Source organism: Mytilus trossulus, chromosome 5 (assembly GCF_036588685.1).
Source record: "Mytilus trossulus isolate FHL-02 chromosome 5, PNRI_Mtr1.1.1.hap1, whole genome shotgun sequence".
In the NCBI taxonomy this organism is placed as follows: domain Eukaryota; kingdom Metazoa; phylum Mollusca; class Bivalvia; order Mytilida; family Mytilidae; genus Mytilus; species Mytilus trossulus.
The window spans coordinates 21,395,999-21,417,340 of NC_086377.1; the positions used below are offsets into that span (position 1 = coordinate 21,395,999).

A 21,342-nucleotide genomic window follows, 5' to 3' on the forward strand; every position below is an offset into this window, starting at 1 on the left:
AGGGCAAAAAGGGGGATATAGGTACAAAAACTATAATGTAATAGATATTAACCAGAGTAAAATACATGTAACAACAGATAATACTATGGAAGCAGTAATAATTGTGAAAAAAAACTAAAAGCAATGAGTAGTCTATAAAAAGCCTGAAGTATCCGCAAATTCAATTTGAAGTCATATTTGACTGTAGAGTTCTCTTGCTTTGGTTTCATACCTCACCCAATATGATAGTTTAAAAAATAATTTTAAAGTATTGTCTTGCATGATACTTAATTTTTTACCTGAAATCGATTTTTTTCATAAGGTTAAGGTGCTCAAAACATTTTATAGGTTGAAAACTTGATTTTTAAAGTTTTGTTTATTAAAAGTCGTTTTAGTATTTTTTCTGATAAAAAAATCTAAATGATTTAGGTTTATGTATAACAATAAACATTACTAAAGCCAAAACAGTATCATTTGTATTTAGGTACAGTTTAGAAATAGAAAAAAATGTCAAAATTGAAACCCTCCTAAATTTTCACAGATTTTTACATATGACCTTTGACCTCAATTTGTAAAATATGTGACCATATCAGGTCCTGACGACAGGCATATTATTATAGATCACGATTTCCTCTTTCCAACGATATATTATATAGGTGTGTGTTCGGTGGGGAGATTAAATTCGAAAAAATCTGCCTTCAGTCACCGCACTATAAATTTAGTCCTGGTATCTATGATAGGTTTATCCAACGGAAAATTTGTTGAGTTATCGGGCTACTAATATTTATATTTATTCACTTCATTCATGTCTGAAACCTGTATTAAGTTTGTATCTCTAATTTTAAATTTTAAATTGTATTATAGGGACATTGGAGACATACACATCTGGAATGTCAACAAGAATATATACCTCATCAGGCGAAACCATTATATCAATTCAGGTATAATATTAAATATGTCTATATGCAGTATCATGTAATATAAATAATAGCGTAACAGGCGAGTGATATTTTTCAAGAAGACGCTTAGTTAACTACTATATTCCACCCACCTAACATACGGCTATATTATATATCATTCGAAATCTCATTATTTGTTATGTCGTCAATATTTCGTACGGTGCTTTTTTTATATAAAGGCCAAAGGTCAAGAATGAACATTCCTAAAATTCACAAGAATAAAACAAAATGCTCTTTGCTGTTTCTTGTATGATTTTTCTTCCTAAAAATCATATGAACAGTATAGAACAAAATACTATAATTGTAATCAAATGCATATCAAAATGTTAACTGCGCAATATTTACAGAAATTGCAATGCTTTAAAAATCCTTTGAAAATGATAAAACTGCGCTAAAAGCAAGATATTTCTTTATATATAGTTTAAACATATTTATTTATAGTGGATTGGGAAACAAGTTTTACAACTTATATTAATCCCTTTCCACTTTGCGGGTGCGAGTGCTGCCTTGTAGCGGCATTAGCCTACTCTTTTTCGAAATCTACAAGGGTGTCTTTAACGTGCAAGAGATATGGCTCTCTCTTAACACGGGTCAGCCATTTATCGTCCCCGTCCGACGGACTATCATCGTTTCCTCAAGACCATACTCGCAAATGGTGTCAAGGGAGAGCCGAAAATTGAGTTCCTGAAATTTTCATCCCAAACGGGAATCGAACCAGGAACCTTTGTGTTAGTAGTCCAATGCGCTAACCACTACACCACGGCTCTCTTTATATATCAATATTCATATGTCAAAAATAAGTTTAATTTATCGTTTATAGGTGAAGAAATGTTTCCATCATTTCAAACTGCAATTGATTTACATAATAGTTATCGAAATACTGGTCATTATCGTGATATATGGACTGCCCACAGGACAGTGGTATTGACTGAGACAGCGATAATGACTGAGTCAATACTACTTTCATACGGGCTGTCCATATATCACGACAATGACCAGTTTTCAATAACTATTATGTTTATTTCATTGAGAAACCATGTTTTGAAAATATTTCATAAATTCATATTGTTGAAGGTAACCTCGAGAATATGTACGATTTTTCTAGGAAAGAGTAAAGACCGGTCATAGTTTTAAATGACTATATGTCAATGCCATTTCTTTGAGTGTAATTTGTCAGTATATATAATACCAAATACAGTTTTTTTTTAATTTTATAAGAAGTAAAACGGTCTTTATAAGAACTGTTTGCACTAGCAGACCTGTTTTCCATTTATCTAACTGTAAGCTTTAAACACGCCCGAATCGCGATTGCGCTTTATAACGGGACGTCACTCAAACAGAGAAACCGCGCACCACCGGTCATTATCATTTAAAAGTCTGTTTAAGACCGGTTTTCCGGTCCGTTTTGTTCTGTTAATGACCGATGAAATTTATTTCTGAAATATAAAGAATGTCATGTGACCTCTTTTTATCCAATGATATAAGCTTATTTTTAACCGATATGAAATGAATAATAATAGTCAGCGATCAGCCCTCTAAAGAAGCTTTTGCAGTTGCCCTTAATACCACAATCTGCAAATAGGAATCATTTTACTTTTCATTGTTTAGATAAAACATTGATTGTTGTCAATTGTAATATCAGGTGAACATAAATTAACATATTTAAAAATGTGATTACGAAAGTGATTAAGAAATATACAAGGTATATATACAGTAAAACAAATATTTTTTCGATGTCGAAAGTGATAGACATGTTGCAAAGTTTATTCTCGTTCAATATTCGAATGAATACTTGTTTGCAACACGCGCTGAACAATTACAAATCCGGCGTTTCTTTTATGATAGCACATTATAACATACTATATAATTTGTTTTTATTAAATATGAATGAACATAGATATTCTGGAAGATTGAATACCCGTCAGCACCGGTGTTCGTATATTTCGGTGTAGTGTTTGAGGACTGTTTTTTTGTCTGTCCTACTATTATTGCGTTGGTTATGATGTCAAATGTGTAATTATAGGAAATGTAGGAATTATCTTGTCCCTACGCTATTTTTGTGTGTTCACTTCATGCATATGTCTATATGTTAGTTAAAAAAAATCTACATGTCCTACGTAAACACTGCTTGGTAAATTTAAGTGAAGTTCAAAGTTTGTAAGTGCACATATGGAGTTTGTACATATAAATGACATTTTTTTTCATGATAAACACATTCAAGTATAGTTCATATGCAAGCAATTCAAATTTACCATTACATTCCTGCTTTCAAGTTTATTTCATTTTAAACTCTTGTTTTTCTCACATTTATATAAATATACCATATTGGTCAACTAAAATCAGACACTTATTGCAGTTATGCGAACTTCACACCATTAGAAAACCAAGCAAACAGATTAAAGCATGTAAAGCATTGGAATGACAAAAAAACGATGCTACTTATTCACGTTATTGTTTGGATAATTATATTTAAGGGTTTCTTTAAAGTTTAGTTTTTGAAAACACTTTATTCAAACCAACTAGTTTTGGCAACAAACTTGTATTCGTGACAATTGTGATTAGACAAATAAAGCTCGTATAAAAAAAACGGGTTAAAGGCCAAATAAACCACGAAGTTGGATAGAAGCGAGGACTCGAAATTCCGAAAGGTTTCGCCAAATACAGCTACGGTCATATGTTCCTTAGGTTGGAAACCAATAGTATTTTAAAAAATAAAATAGGTTTTTAACAGTAAATTAGTTTATGAATGATTATGATCATATCAATGATAATTCATGTCAACACAAAAGTGCTGATTCCTGGGCTGGTAATACCATTGGCGAGGAAACCTCCTGTAGCCATGGCATCGATCCAATGATTGAAAAATAAACTCATTTAACACAATCACCATTTCCTTTCTCAATTTTATCATCAAAGATACCAGGCTTAAGTTTTGCACGCCAGACGCGTGTTTTGTCTACAAAAGACACATTAGTGACGCTCGAATTAAAAAAAGTTGAAAGGCCAAATACAGAACGAATTTGATTAGCATTAAGGTTTTGCCAAGTACAACATGCAATTGCATGTAGTTACAACATTGTTTAACTAGAAAATTACGTAGTTTGATAGGGTTTCCTAATTCAGACAAGCTCAAAGATCATTTTCAGTATCTAGAACATATATATTTATATAAAAAGTCCTTTATTTCTTTTCATGACATTCATGAAATTACAAACAAAAAACAAGAAAAGGCAGAAGACTTTTTAATAGGCTGGCAAAATAATACAAAGTTTAGCCCCTTAAATTCTCCATTAACATGCCTCCCGCGAGTATTATTTACTTAAAATAATTATTGAATTTTCAAATGTGTTTCTTCAACCTAAAAATAGACTACATAAAAGTATTTTGAACGTAGAACAGTTAAAAAGCTATCTATTTGCAGATGGTGGTGTTTTGGGCACCTATATGGGTTGTTATGATGGACCGTTGAATTAGCAAGAAGCGTGATTGCAGTAATTTCATTATGTCAAAAACTTCCTAAGCACTTAAATGCTTCATGAAATAAGCTTTTATGGTGATAAGCAATTGAATCACAGACCAAAAAAAAAGAAGGTTTTTACACCTGTTTATTCTTTCCAGGGAAAATGCGCTATTTATTAAGAATAAGTCAATTTGAATTTAAAGTGCGTTTGACAATTGACCAATAGTCTCTGTTCTAAAGGTTTTCAATATTTCCATACATAATATTATTATTAAAAAGACAGAATATGCAAAAATTTTGGCTCTTGTAAAATAAGAAAATTGTCTACCCTTGACCTTTCCTCGTGATTTGACAGAAATTACACCGTACGAATTTTTGACGACCGGGTATGAAAAATGATAGTTCAGATGATATGCCTTCGAATGATATATGATTTAGCCGTATGTTTGGTTGGTGCATTAAAAAATCAAATGTTACTCGACTATAAAAGTAAAATAATAGAAGGGAAATGTAACGGAAAAAGTAACGTGAAAAAGTTTTTTTTTCTTAAAAAAACATAAAGAGAGACATGAGTTTGCAAAACAAGCTACAATATAACTCGTTCAACAGAGATCAAAGATGCAACGTTTACACCAAAGATTGAGTTAAAAAGCCATAATAAACGTCTACAAATATTAAATTAATTACTGAATGGGAACAACACGTTAACAACAATTTGGCGGGAAACAGTATGTTTTTTAGTTGTGAACTCTCTGGTATCATCTCGATCTGTGAATGAACATGAAAACAACTTTTAATGGCCAATATCTAACCATTTATAGGTCAACTAAGTATGACAAATTTATAGAGATAAACAAAATACATTCGGGAGATGAAGAACCCAATTAAATTACTACAACATACATTTTAATTTTGTATCTGTCAGCTGTATTCCATCGGTGTTTGGTGGGATTCATTTGGCTTTATTTTTCATTTTTCTACGAAACATTAATTTCGCGGACTAGTGGGTTTCTAATCCCGTTTGAAAGGTCTACACGGTCTTGTTGTAACGTATCAACCTCGAGTGCGGGATGTCTTGGTTAAATCCTAGAGCTGGATTGGTATTTGCTGTTTTTTTTAAGTAATTGGCGTTTAGTAGTGAAAGAAGACTTAAGGAAAATGAAACGGTTTTGTGTTAACGGTTTTGGCTGGCCACAATTCTTTGAAATAACTTGACTTTAACATTTGTTTTCCGGCATTGCAATTGCATTATACCGGTACAATAATAATTTTCTTTTTAGCATCCTCCAAGTAGTATCATGAAACTAAGAAGGAATGTCAATAAAGACTGGAAGGTAAATATTACAGCACAGAGTTCTATCAAGATTGATGGTGAACTTTTGGAACAATCAGATAGTGGTGAAATGTTTTCTGTAAGTGGCAGTCCAATTTCAGGTAATTATGTTTTTTTAGATAATCATAACTACCATATTAATTATCATTTCATTGATTGACTAAACGCTTGACGGGTAGTGAAACACTGATATTGTTCAAATGCAAATGCATACTCGTGAAATACTGATAAAGAAATTGGGGTTTCTATTACAGCCTCAGACACCTTTCAATCAATGGTTTTTGGTTAATAGAGTAAAACAAAAGCCGATATCACAAAAAAACGTCTGGTGTGTGTGAAGTTTTAAATCTTCGTCGCTGTCAATTGAAAAAATATCAGAAGGCAATTGAAGAAATATCACTTAGCCTTTGATATGTATTAATTTAACAAAAATGATTTGTCGTCTCTTACATGTCTGTTTTGCTATACAATTATTAATTCCTAATATTTTCTATTGTTTCCCAGATACCAACTATACTGTTGATTTGTCCGTGTATAACTTGGGACCAAATGGTACATGTCACAACATTGCATTGACTGATAGTGCCGGAAATGTTATATCGTCACACGAGGCTTCACAGTTGCAGCGAGATTTCAATACTTGGTGTGCTGCAACTTTCAGAACGCCAAATATTGTAAGTCTATTTTGAAGTAACGAAATTTACATGAGTATAAAAATTTTAGTAAAAATAACAACTGGTCTAATTCCATGTTTAAGGAATTGACTTTTGTAAGAATGAATGGTGTATTGAAACTAGTCATAAGTACACAATAATAAAAAACCAAACCACTAGTCCCCTAATCCAATGCTTTTCCTGCCGAAATGTGGATTTAATTTGGTCATTTGGGGTTTTATTAGCTCTTCATAGTTTGTTTAAAAAATAAAAACAACACGTTATATAAATTGCATGCGTTAGAAATGTTTTTTTCTGGATTTACCTTCATCCGGAACACTCAAAGCCAAATGTTTGAAAGCCAAAAATTTATAAGAACCGAAACAATTGAAGAGCGATATGACCAAAAAAACTAAAATATGTGAAAGTTTTTTTTTAAATATTTAAATATTTTGACATCGAGCATCTCTTAAGTTATATTTATTGTCAAAATCCTCATATGGTGCAGTACCATTGATACCGTTAATGTTTCAATCTTAATAATTTGTATAACGCTCTAAACTCTGTTCGTCAATCCCATGAAATTTTGTCGCATCCCTCTAAGTACCAGGAATAAGACTTGTCAAATTCATTGTTCATCAATTTCATGGATACCAAATACTTAAAGATAATGGATGTACCATTTGTGAGAAATCGCTCACGGAAGATATTGTTAATAATTGGATACCGTTCAGTGTACATAGAACATATGGGTCTATATTTCAGGAATTCCAAGTTAAATTATATGGAAATGATAACAGTGGGAGATCATTCACAAGAAAGCTCTCGGAATTTAACAAACCTTCAAGTGTTGAACTACAAATAACAGCACCAAGCGGTAGGTGTATAGGTACACTAAAACTTCTTTTAATAGTATTTACTACACCTTTGACCTAAGAAAAATCTGCCCATACACAAGTGATTTTTAAACTTAAATATCTGCTATTGATAAAACTATGTAATGTTTCAACAAATATGTTTCAAAACTGTCAAGTGTATTTTATCCCAAATAGGCTTTATTATACGGTATGGATTTTATCTTTTGTTGAAGGTCGTACACTAACTTATTGCTACTTGCATCTACCTCATTTGGTCCATAGAGGAAAGTTGTCTCCTTAGTAACTATACCACATCTTCTTATTTTTATTTTGGTGAGCATGATCGAACCCCAATTAGTGCATCGAAATAAAAATGCATACAAGTTACCCTAAGGTTCTTGCAGCCCAAGTTTTGCTGAATTCCCTTCAATAGTTTCAGAGAAGATTTTTGAAAGTTACAAACATGATGAACAAGTTATGCAAAATTACCCTTAAAGGACAAAAACTCCTTAAAGGGTTAATAGACAATTTTGATCAGTTGACTTATTTGTAGATCTTACATTAATGAACATTTTACTGTTCTATAAAAATAGTCATAACTGCAAAATTTCCTTTAAATAATTAATTTAGGAGCAATGACCCAAAAATCGTCTGATTCGTCTGAAATTTCAGAGCAGGTAGTTCTTGACCGAATGAACACTTTTACCCATGTTATATTGCTCTAAATGCTTTACTTTTTGAGAAATAAGCAAAAACTGCAATTTACCCCTATGTTCTTTTTTTTATCCATGGCAGTCATGTTTTTTTTTACGAAACAAAAAATAATTCACCAACTATATACTAGATACCCTAAGGATCATTCAGCTTAAGTTTGCTAGAAATTGGTTCAGTAGTTTCAGAGGAGAACATCTTTGAAATAGTTTACACCGGATGGTAAGCGGACGACTGACGACAACGGACGCCAAGAGATGGCAAAGTCTCACATTTCATTTAGGAAAGATAGAAAGGTAGTCCGGTGATTAATGGTGATAATTGACTTTCATTGAAAGTTTTAGCTTAGCTACATTGTTTGATTATTTTGATAGATAATTAATTCTTAGAGAAAAATTATGAATTATGAAAATTAATCACTTTGATTTTTGAAACCCTCTAAAAACAATCGATAACTGACATGGTCGGGATAAACTAATGATGTTTAATTTACACTAATGATGTTAGTAAAACAAAAAATTCAGTTACTCCAGTTGTGCATCAATCATGTCTCGTCCAGCGAAACGTAAACGCGTAGAATTATCACTTAGTGCCAAAGTTAAATTGATAAAAGAACCGAGACCATCACAGAGCTTGCTGAAAAGTATAAAATAGGCATTTATTTTACGCAAAAAATATGCCAACCTGTAACAATTTTGATAATTCTTCAAAGCAGAGATTTAACACCAAATGCAAATTCCATGATATCAATATCATTGTATGGAAATGGCTCAATTTAGGCCGTTTCAAATGCATATCCGGACTAATTATCCAAGAAAATGCACTTCAGATTGCAGATGAACTCAACATTTATAAATGTCAAAGCGCCAAATGGTTGGTTAGATAGATGGGCGTCCCGCTAATCCATACCTGCATTTAAAGTAAATGGAGAGAGTGTCAACAGCACAGAATATCGCAGCAGGTTACCAGACATAGCAATGGGGTACGCACCAGAGGACATATTAATCTATGATTATTCAATCGGTCGTTGTCAGATAAAATATTAAGTATCAAATATCAATCTTGCAAAGATGGTAAAATGGCAAAGGTTATGTTTGCCTGCAGCTCCACTGTGGAAAAGTTTGAACCACTTGGCATAGGGAAGTCTTACAACCCTCGCTGCTTAAAGAACGTTAACATGCCAGTTACCTACTTCTCTAATAAGAAAGGCTGGTGGCATCTAATGCCTGCATCGACTAGTTACGCACCATCAACACAACTATGAGACTACAGCGCCGACACAAGTCATACTCTTGTTCTCTCTCAAAAGAACTAAGTCCCAGTAAATCTAAAACCCAAGTTTCTACCCTAAACACTACTTCAAGTGCATCTCTAGAGTTTTCAAAGCGTGCTACCACAAGATGATGATTTCCTCTTTACTCACCAAGATAGATCAGACACAATCCGCCGGTGAATTGTGCGGAGAGATAAATGTGCTAGATTTCATCCACTGTGTAACTAGAGCCTTGAACAACACAAACGAATCAACAATTAAGAAGTACTTTTAATTTTCTAATCCAGACATAGTTGATAGCACCACAGATGATAACGACGACGACGACGATGGTAACTAAGTAAACTTGCTAAACAACTTCAATTGGCACCCAACATAGACATATGCTTCGACGATTCGATACCAACATGATTCAGACGACTGGAAAAGGGACATCATCAGATGGTAGCCAACACACTAGTGCGACGACAACGGCATCATGGAACAGAGTAAAAAAGAACCAGAAAAGAAAATGACGTTGCAAGAAACTCTAGTCGAACCCAGAAGAAATCCCGCCAGTACATCAACAACTTCAATCCTTTCAACAGCACAGGCAATAATCACAGATTTAGAAGCGCTCATTGTGAAAAAGAAGTGCCAAAAGAAGATATGTGCCATTGGCAGATTCCTTGTGTTATTTTTATGTGACTAAATGCTGCAACATTTAGTACTTATTTTTTTTAATAAAATGCAACGTTTTTGTACAGTGTAGTACTCCAACTCTTATATTTATTAGGTACTGCCGTTATCTATAATACTAAAATTACGAGGTTCAATTTGTCAGCCGTCATCACGTAAAAACGACGAGTCAATTCAACTTTATATTTAACTAATATAGTACAAAGGTGTAGATTAAAAATTACACCACTCGAGGCCCTTTTGTTTTCCACGTAATTAATATTGCCAATAATTAAGAAGTTCCGGGTCGAGTCCGATACCAATAGTATATTCACCTGTTACCTATTACCCTATCTGTACGTTCCGCATCTGACAGGCGCACCACCAAACGGTGTATTCAGGATTAATATGCTATATACACGAGTCATAATCACAGGGTTGACACTACTAAATTGTCAAATTGTTACCTATTGTAGTATTTTAATCAGTAAGACTTTCTAAGATAACAATACGAATCTTAAAATCTGGACTAAAATAAGGCGTATAGGTACAATTTTCAATTTGTTAGTGGGCATGACGTAAAACAGCGAATCAAAGAATTCAACTTTATTTATAACTAATAAAGGACAATGCTGTTGACTCCATTCCAGGACTTATTGTTTTCCAAATAATAAATATTACCAATAATTGATAAGTTCCAGTTCGACGGGTTCAAACTGAAAGATTTGAAAGCAGAGAAAACTGTGTATCTTATACATGTTATAATCGGCATGACTTTATCAGATGACAATACTAATAATAAAATAAGGCTTGCGCATAGTTATATACTTTAATTCAGTCACGGACCCGTGAGATCACGGGTGTGTTCTAGTAGTATATATTTTTTTAATATTATGTCACCGGATAATTACTAAAGTTTATATTTTAATCACTTGTCGATTCAGTGCATAATTGTTAATTAGTTGTAAACACTTTTATTTTAAGGTGTATCCCATCTTTTATCCCTGCAAAATAAATAATAAAAGAATAGAAATAAAATTGATGCTGTAGTATTTATTTGATAGTATATTTAAGATAAATAAAAACAAACTATAATTTACACAGGAAAACATACCTTTTTATTCAATTAAAATATTCTAAAACATGCATATTAAAGAGAAGTACTCAATTTTCAACAAAGCGACCAACCATGAAAACCGGTCGTATTCTCCGGTCCCACGGGCGGCCGGTTTTGAGAAGTTTCAGAACATGTATGCGCTTATTTTTTTAACACCAAATGACATATTTATTGCTACTCTGTACTATAACGATTCCGTATTTATTTACTCAATTTTAATGTCACGAACCGCCCTTGGCAGGCATTCTCTTACTTATCATGTATATGGTCATCATTATAAATTAACTGTTTACAAAACTTTGAATTTTTGAAATACTTAGGCTTTTCTACTACAGGAATTTTTGTCTCTCAATGCTCTTCAACTTAGCACTTTATTTGGCCTTTTTAATTCGATCGTAACTGATGAGTCTCCTGGTATCTATGATGAGTTTATTTGCTACTTCTATGTACTGGAGGTTGTGGTTATGAAAAAGTATCTAATGAATTTTGTGAATTTTTAATTCAATTCATATCCAAATAATGTTTTGAACTTACTATAGAGAAATACATTAATTAACTTTGTCATTTCTATACACAGAAAAATTGTAACACAGGTATGACATTTTAAGTTTTGCAAAGTTTTGCTAGCAACATTTTATGTACAGAATGAACATAATTTATTTTAATAGAAAGGTATTTAAACACAAACAAATTGCGTTTAATTATTTCCACTCCTGGAAAGTTAGGTTTAATGAATGATCAAAAATGATATATAAGTTCTTAACAATTTTTGTTTACCGTTTTACCCATGAGTTTTCCAGTATTATTGCATGATAAAAAAAAGTATATACTCACAAAAAGAGATACTGAAATTGCAGCTTTCAAATTACACCAAGACAGTTGGAGGCTGAGCATTTTATCATTTCGCGACTAGTATCTTTTCTTCTACCGGGGCGCCACAAATGATTATCCAAGCAAACTGTTTCAGTCCCATATAGCACAAGTTACTTTTTTCCAGATGACGTAATAGTTGGAAAGGAAAGGCTGATTGGTTATGAAGTTATAAATCGTGGTAATGTGACAGAAACCTATCAAGTGTCAATATCAGACGACCATTCATTTGTCCAAGGAACCACAACTGTAGAGTATACTCTTCTTCCTGGAGATGGTGCTAATGGAACCTTTGCTGTTAAGCCTACTACACCCTCTGTTATATTGTATGTGTTATTGGCTGTTAAGCCTACTACACCCTCTGTTATATTGTATGTGTTATTGGCTGTTAAGCCTACTACACCCTCTGTTATATTGTATGTGTTATTGGCTGTTAAGCCTACTACACCCTCTGTTATATTGTATGTGTCATTGGCTGTTAAGCCTACTACACCCTCTGTTATATTGTATGTGTTATTGGCTGTTAAGCCTATTACACCCTCTACTATATTGTATGTATTATTTGTTCAATAAAAAGCGTCATTTGGAATTCGGTTCATATAATTCACCATATTCGTTCAATCAAAATCAAACATATAGCTGTGAAAATCATGATTTATATTATACTTCGATTAAATTGTTCCTTTAAATTTATAAATCATCAAGAATTGAAGGTTTCAACTCCTCTAGGCAAAGATATGGCTATCATTTTAAGATACTTTTTGGTCATATATTTTAACAGCTGTTTCGGTTCTTACAAATCCTTGGCTTTCAAATATTCGGCTTTATTCGTTCCTAATGAAGATAAATCCAGAAAATTCCTTCGTACGCATGGAATTTTAAAGTGTATTTTTTTTTTTAATTTTGACATGACGAACCGATCCTATAATATATTTTGATATAATATAGAACTTTGCATGAATGACATATATTTTTATTGCAGTAAATATCTTGGCAAAAAGCTAGATGTGGGTTTCTATACCTTATATCAATATATATACACTATGTGCCTCTTACAGAAACATACAAATCTTTTTCCTTACATTTCAACTTTTATTTTAGCTCGTATACAATATCAGCTTCAATTAAATCAACTGGAAAGATTCAACAGAGTATCACTAGGAAACTTGTGGTATGTTCAAAATTCTGAATCACAACTTAGAAGAACTATTTTTTTAAATAATTTTCTTGAAAGTGCACTTTTATGTAAACAATATTTTGATCACTTAAATAAAATTTAACATTAACAATTTCGATACTGATACTATTAAATGTTGAAAATCTTACCTCAATTGTATTTTGATACAAATTGGATGAATTTTCTGTAGGTATTTTGTCAGTGATTTTGCGACTGTTATACAATGGAGAGGTTTATCTAGCTATAAAACAAGGTTTATTCCACCATTTTCTACATCAGAACAGCCTGAACCAAGTTAGGAATATGATAGTTGTTATCGATTCGTTTGATGTGTTAGATTTTGTCATTTGATTAGGACTTTAGGTTAAGAATTTTCCTCGGAGTTCGGTATTTTTGTTTTTTTACTTTTTGTTGCCAATTCGTGGATTCGAATAAAGTATTGGTTGTATGTCCAATATAACGCTTAACCATTTCAATAGTGTCCAATGGTAAAAAAAAAATCCACTTGATTTATACAATTTTCGAAGTTTTTAAATGTTTGTCGACTAATGTTTTCCTAGTATCACGTTTCAAATGTTTCTCGACTAGGCATATCTTATTTAGTACTACCATAGTTCTTGACTGTGCACCTTGTTATTTGTCTATCACCTTTACAACATTTGTTCTAGCATTTTTAAAGTGAGTAAAATGTTTACCAAAACAGGCTTTCGAGACACTTTTTTTCTGTTTTGGGGTATTGTTTAAGTCGGTTGTACTGTTCAATTTATTCGGTATTTCCGTTTATCATTTAAAGTTTTTTATTATTACACATGATATTCAAATCACTAACCTTCTTACTAGTTTTGGTCTAATCATGATCATGGACATTTTCAGGAGCTATCCCTCTACAAAACAACAAACACAAGAAAAAGAAAATGTTTTGGAACAAGCTTATAGTACATTACATCGAAAGGTTCAGAACTTGATCGTTACAATTTACAAACAAAGCATGTTTTTTTATGTTATTATGTATCACTTTTAATATATTTCTTCAAATTTTCCTTTGTATAAGGGAACAGATGTTGAGAGACCTGATTGTACTATTGTACAGACGGCTGGAGTATGTGGTATATCATCTCTTAATACAGCTAATTGTTCCTTGTACAACTGGACCGCCTCAGCTGAAGTGACATTTTCCGGGACACTGTTAAATAGTATATCATCAACTGTGGGAATGTCAGTTCAATTGTCTCATGTCAATATAACGGTATTATCTACTGGACCTATAGCTGTTAACATCAGGTAAATGCATGACTCGTATGAGAATAGGGTTGTGTTTAGATGCATGACATAATCGTATAGGAACAGGGGTTCATTATGATGTAAATTTTCATATATGTGCAACCCTCCTTTGTTATCCGACTATGCATTGAGTTTAACAAAATCGATAACATAAAAATGCAGCGGAAATATTTCGGATCAAAACAAAACTTAAGGTAAACGAAAATAGCACGCACATCGTTTCGCATTGTCACTATAAACATATATTTCCCCTTTATCTTCTTCAACTTGACCAACAACCTTAATATCTAATTGTCATGATTTGCATTGTGATATTGGCACTTTTTCGTCCCAAATATACAATTTGACCGAAAGATCTTATGTGTAATTAATAATAACATTCTGCTTATTATGATAATACAGTTCACTAACAACAGATAACAGACCAATCATAAAGGTTAAGAATTGAAAAATGTATGATAACAATTTTTTCCGCACGACATGTTTCATGAACTACCTTTCATCATGTATGGCGGAGTATAATATTTATAAAGCCAAATATATAAAAGAATCAAAGCATAAAAACAAAACGGACAATAGCAATGATGCCAGAACAAAGAACATATGAGCTCATATACTTATATGTTTTCAGTGGTGACTGTTGTACGCCATCTTTATACATAAATGTGATCGATGTTGATGGTTTTATATCACAGTGTGATTTATCTTTTGGTGATGGACAGTCAGTTCAGCCAGCAGAGGATGTGTCACAACCTTCTGGGTCACCGGTAAGTTATTGAGATTTCAGATTTCCAAAAACATCAACGGAACAAATTTTATACCAAATTGATTTTAGTGATCCCTTATGAATTGATGTTGCAAACTTCATTTAAGATTTATGAGAGAATGAAATACAAGAGGAAAAATTTTGAGACATAGTTTTGGAGGTCAAACCGTGTTGTGCAAGATTCTATAAAATATTTTTGGATGCTATGAATAACAAAGAAGCTTAATTTATTCAAGTGTGGACATCACAATATAGCAACTAATTTCTTAAAAATTATTATGAAATAATTACGTCATAATGAAATTATCACAATAAGAATGATTAATCATTCTTCTTTCTTTTGGTACCTCATTTACAAAATTTAAGGAAGGACGAATGGAATTCCATCAGTTTTAAGATGTCTGATTAGGGATGAAAAATCTTTGTTTTGTGCTACCTTAATCTTATTTTTATTTAGCTTCAACTTAACATCGATAGCTGAGTCCCGATATTAAAATTAAAACGTTTTGAAGACAAATGGATCTCTTTTTTGTCAGAAAAATCATGGCGTATATATACTTTTACTTGATTTTTAATTTAAAAATTATTCTTAAGGATCTCTCATCTGCATCTTCAACAATGTCCACGTTTTAGTAAAAGTCAGTATCAAATGGAAAAAAACTCTTTTAAGAGTTAAATAACAAATTTAGTCAAGTTGACATATTTATATATATGTTTCTGTTTTAAATCTTCTATCTATCTATAACAATCCATAAGGTCCAGTAGGGGACTAGTCTTGGCCTAAAATTTAAGATATATTTGATGAACGATTTGTTTACAATTTTTGAAAAATGAAAAGTCTACTTCAGTCAATTTAATTAGTGTATGTAATATATTTGTAGTGAGTTGGTCATTAAAGACGCTCAAATTCAAGCTTAAATATGAAAAACCTTACCAATATGTCATAAAACGTCATTTTTAAGATTGATTGTTGGTTGCTTATTGTCCATTGACAAATATTTCATGCATATTCAGGTCGAAAAAAAATATCAATAAATTCAATAAGTAGGTTCTGAAAAAGATTAAGGGATTAAGGTCGGAAAAATTCAGACTGACACAGGAAATGAGGGTATAATTAAATAGGGATAGCAATTTAACCTTTGACTAAAATATAAGTGGCCGCGTTCATGTTTAGTCTTATTTCTTATGTATTATCACCAAATACAACACATATTCGAATATAATTACGACTGAACACAAGTGCGGTTAGTTCCATTTTTAGACAAAACCCGTCTAAAAATAAGCACAAATCCTAAAATTGTGAACATTTCAGTAAAATTGCATATCATAATGATGCTAGAACCTGATGCATGTACTTTGTTTTGATAAAAAGCAGTCCATATCTGTGTCACAAAAGTATTCTACTTTACTACAAATAGCATGTGGTCTACATTTTTACCAATTAACCAATAGAACTCATAAAAATAAAAGAGAGAGAGGGACGAAAGATACCAAAGGGACAGTCAAATAAAATACCAGCAAGAGTTCAGATTGACTGTTTACAAGGTGACAGGTGTATAAAAATGTTAAAAACATTTGAATAAATTTATGCATATGCATATGCATACCATACCATACCATACCATCCATACTTTGTATCTCGTTGGAAAGGTATATCCTGCTGGGCATAAAAAAGGCAAGCAATGGTGTGTAAAGACTTTTTTTCTCAATTACCTATAGTATATATTTGTTTTTATCTTTTAGGAGAAAGATGTCTACACAATCATTATTATACTGACAGTGTGCGTCTTTCAGATGTTAAAAATGTAGCATTTAGTGCAGTTGCTCTGAGCACACACCAGACAAGTCGAAATATGCATTATGCCAATCTAAAGCAGTTCCTGATACTACAAGGAACAAAATAGTTATAAAAACAAGGATTAATTATCATTGAACAATTTTTGAATTAAAAAGATAATATGTTTATAGTATTTACTTAGCTGATATCAACGTTAATACTTATTTAAATACGATCATGTTTAAAGCCAACTTTGTGAATATTTTAACACATGCGCAACAAAAGAAATCGGATGCCAAAGATTACTAATAATTTGTATATTAATGAAAATTATGTGTTTGAAATATATATTTAGATTCAAGGTTTAATTGTCCTTTATACTGGTGTTACCTCTTTGTCTGATGTAAATATTGATTGTAATATTGTTTTGTGCTAAATTATATTTAAATATTTGCTCAATGCATATTTTTCTGTAATATAATTTAATCAATAAATAAGTTATAAAAATATCTCTTTCCTTTTCTTATCAAGCTTTTGTGATTGTTTGGTTAATTATTGTTTGCTATCTCCGCCTTTGCATAAATCGAGGGCAATTCATTAAATTTAAACAAGGTCCTGTTGTACAAAGCAGACAAAAGGTCTCAAACACGTCTATTGGATTTTTGCCGATGCACACGCTCAATGGATTTTAAAGGTCCAGTGACAATTAAACTTGCAGAAGATTCAGGGTGATAACAAGGTAATGTGATATGAGTCTTTATTGTATTAAGGCTGAGCCGGAATGTCTTAAGTTCATAAAAAATCTCTCAAAAGACCAGCCACAATACCCGGACGCATTATTTGGACGCATAGTCGATCAATCTTCTCTTGCTACAGTGTGTGATGAGAGTGAAAATATTAGCTTTTATTCTGGAAGGGGCCACTTTTCAGAATCCTCCTTTTATATCTTTTATATCTTGAATCTATTGTCGTCCCGAATAAAGATAAAATATTTCCCAATTGACGGTTGAAACAAAATCAACCAGAAATCGTTCCATACTTATCCATCTACTTCAGTCAAACGGACACCTTTGTCTTATGCCAATACGAGAAAAGTCCCGGCAAATATGCCCTTCTTTTCATTTGACTGATTGGTGGGTTTTTAATACCACATAAGCATATTTTTGAGAATATTTTGACGAAATTAATATAACATTATAGTGTAGATGGAAACATAAAAAAAATGAAAAGAAGTCCACTGTTGTTATTAAGAGGATAGAGTGATAATGTTGGGTGCTTCATGTGGTGTGGCAAATATGTCATGCATGTTCAGAAAGAGAACAAGTCAACTATAAATACAATAGGTAGGTCCTGTATAAGCGGCCGTCCGAGATGAAGTTCGTTAAATTTAGACTGCCACTGAAAGGCCACTCAAGAGTTGTTGTTCATTACGTGCAGAGAGCGTGGTACTATTTTTACACAAGGCATCATAAGAGTCACCATATGTCTTTTCCCCAGTCACCCTTTTGGGGGGAGGGGGGGGGGGGGGGGGGGGGGGGGGCTGTCGGTGTTCCGAGGTCTGCGACCTTCCATTTTTCAGTCGGACTTTCGACTTGGTTACTAGCTACGGTGACACCTTAGCTTTCACTTGAAAGAAAATAAAAATAATAACTTTGCTAACCTTTTTATCAAAGTCTCCAAATAAACGATCTCGAAACTTATTTTTATCATTATTATTCATGACAGCGATGTTGATTTTGTTCAATTGCTAGCTATACACATAAAATCGCCGACACATAATGTGTAAATTCGAGTTAAATCGTATCTGACAAAAACAACATTGAAAACAAAATGGATGCCAGTGAGAAGACTATTACAATATCGGATCCGATTCCGGAAGCGTATAAGGGTAATTCCGGGATTTGGCGATCAACTTTAAAAATCCAGACAGGTTACAATATATATATATGCATGGTAAATAAATGTAAATACTAGAATTGAAACTAAAAGATAATGTAAAAGAAAAATAAAGCAGAAAATATTTTGTACAGCAACTCAAAATTACTTTTTGACAAATTTTAATGTCAAAATTCAATTCAATGTGACAGCTGGGAACAGTTAGTATATCCAACAATAAATATGTTCCTGGTGACAGTATACAATTTGTTTGTTGGTGATAATTGTTGGTAATACATGTTAGATGCTTTTAAAGTGTAAACATATACTTCAATTTTAACAGGTATTTATCAATCTTTTCATGAAGTTTCTTCCTTTATTTTCACAAATAGTGCAACTAGTCTGTAGATTATATGATACCTGATTGTAAACAAATCATATGATACATAGTAGGAGTCCTGTGGGCCATTGTACCCCTTACTGCTTGATAACTTTGAAACGGATGAAACCCCCAACCTCAACCATCAACATTCATGTATGGAACTATATAATTACTTGTAATCAAATGAAATAAAGGGGACGTCCCTAGAGTCACCCTACCTCTCCTGTTCTAGAACTTTGAAACAGTCGAGATCCCCCTTCCCTAAACCATATATACTAGTATTCATGTAACGGACAATATAATAAATCAAATAAAATATAGGGGGAGTCTCTGGGGATCACACCACCTACCTGTTTGGGAACTTTGAAACAGTCGAGATCCCGACCCTAAACCATAGTTATTCATGTATGGGACAATATAATAAATCAAATGAAATATAGGGGTGTCCCTGGGGGTCGTCCCACACCTCCTGATCGGAAACTTTGAAACAGTCGAGATCCCCACCCCTAAACCATATATATTAATGTATGGGACAATATAATAAATCAAATGAGGTATAGGGGGAGTCCCTTGGGGTCACCCCACCCCTTCTGTTTGAGAACTTGGAAACAGTCGAGATCATCACCCCTAAACCATATACATTCATGTATGGGACAAAATAACAAACATTATAGGTCACCGTACGGCCTTCAACAATGAGCAAATCCCATACCGCATAGTAAGCTATAAAAGGCCCTGATAAGAATGTATATCACAAATCAAATAAAATATAGGTGGAGTTTGTATTGTCATTCTATCCCTTCCTGTTTGAGAATTTGAAACCGTCGAGATCCCCACCCTTTAACCATATATATTGGATGGAGAGTTGTCTCATTGGCACTCACACCACATCTTCCTATATCTATGTATTGGGTAATATAACAAGTTGAATGAACTACAGGGGGAGTCCCTATGGTCACTGTACACCCTCCTTTTTGAAAACTTGGAAGCAGTTGAGATCCTCACCCCTAAACCATATATATACTCATGTATCGGACTATAAAACAAATCAAATGAAATATAGTGGGAGTCCCTGCGGTCACCACACCCATCCTGTTTGAGAACTAGGAAACAGTCGAGATCCCACCTTAACATAAAACCATATATATTCATGTATGGGACAAAAGAACTAATCAAATGAAATATAGGGAGAGTCCTTAGGGTCACCCTATCCCCTCATGTTTGATAGCTAGGAAACAAATGAGATCCCCACCCATCAACCATATATATTCCTGTATTAGACAATATAACAAATCAAATGAAATATACGGGTAGTCACTGGGGTCACCCCACCCCTCTTGTTTGAAACTTGATAAGGGTCGAGATCCCCACCCCTAAACCATATATATTCATGTATGGGACGACATGAAAAATCAAATAAAATACAGGGCTAGTCCCTAGGGTCACCCAACCCCCTCTTATGTGTGTTTTGAGAACTTGTAAAAGATTGAGATATCAACTCTTAAATCATATTCATTCCTGTTTGTCATTTCAACAATATTGAATGACATACAAGGTCAATCTCATTTGCGTCACATATGCATATCAATAAATGCTAGACCTAACCAATGTGTACTAAACCTGGCACAATGTCAGGTAACCATGGGAATGAATGGTTATGGGAGCTTTGTTTGGGAGACTTCGAAACATAATTATGTTACAACTATTTCTTGTTTATTATAAAATTTTATTGATGGAAAAAAATTAGTAGGTTTATAGAAATTTACCTTAATTATATTTTGAATTATTTCGGGTCCTATCAAAATTTTCGTTTTAATATGGCTCATTTTAAAGAAAACATATCTTTCAAGCCCAAGAATGTACTAAAGTCAACTTGAACAACTAACAGTCAACTAGTACCATCGTTAACTATCAACTAGAATAACTGCAATAATTGAAAACTTGTACCACTGTAGACTCATGACCATGAAAAAAATATACTTGATATATGTGTTGCTTTTGAGAACCTTGATAAGATATGAATTATTTTCCCTTAATGATTAATTCTGTAAAGGAACATAAATGAACAATTTATGAATGTTTAATGTTTTTCTTTTAAATCTTAAAAAAAGAAATAGAAGCAACATTGCCACAGTTTTCGTGATTATGTTTGCATTTTTTGGTTAACTGCCTACATCGCTTTCAGTGGTTTGAATTTTATTAGGGTGTCCGGTGC

General features: G+C 32.9%; 1 protein-coding gene across 3 annotated transcripts in view; it reads left to right on the plus strand.

Annotated features, from left to right (window-relative positions):
* The window catches only part of LOC134718656 (uncharacterized), a 137,998-nt gene extending 120,693 nt beyond the window's left edge, over positions 1-17,305 (plus strand). For all 3 annotated transcript variants that reach the window (XM_063581310.1, XM_063581309.1, XM_063581311.1), the window contains 9 exons: positions 844-920; positions 5,679-5,832; positions 6,236-6,405; positions 7,150-7,261; positions 11,997-12,195; positions 12,971-13,040; positions 14,098-14,327; positions 14,959-15,094; positions 16,837-17,305. In XM_063581310.1, the coding sequence (XP_063437380.1) occupies positions 844-920; positions 5,679-5,832; positions 6,236-6,405; positions 7,150-7,261; positions 11,997-12,195; positions 12,971-13,040; positions 14,098-14,327; positions 14,959-15,094; positions 16,837-16,902 (1,214 nt within the window). In that variant the 3' untranslated portion in view covers positions 16,903-17,305. The remainder of the gene's footprint in view (positions 1-843; positions 921-5,678; positions 5,833-6,235; positions 6,406-7,149; positions 7,262-11,996; positions 12,196-12,970; positions 13,041-14,097; positions 14,328-14,958; positions 15,095-16,836) is intronic.
* Positions 17,306-21,342: the final 4,037 nt, after the last annotated feature.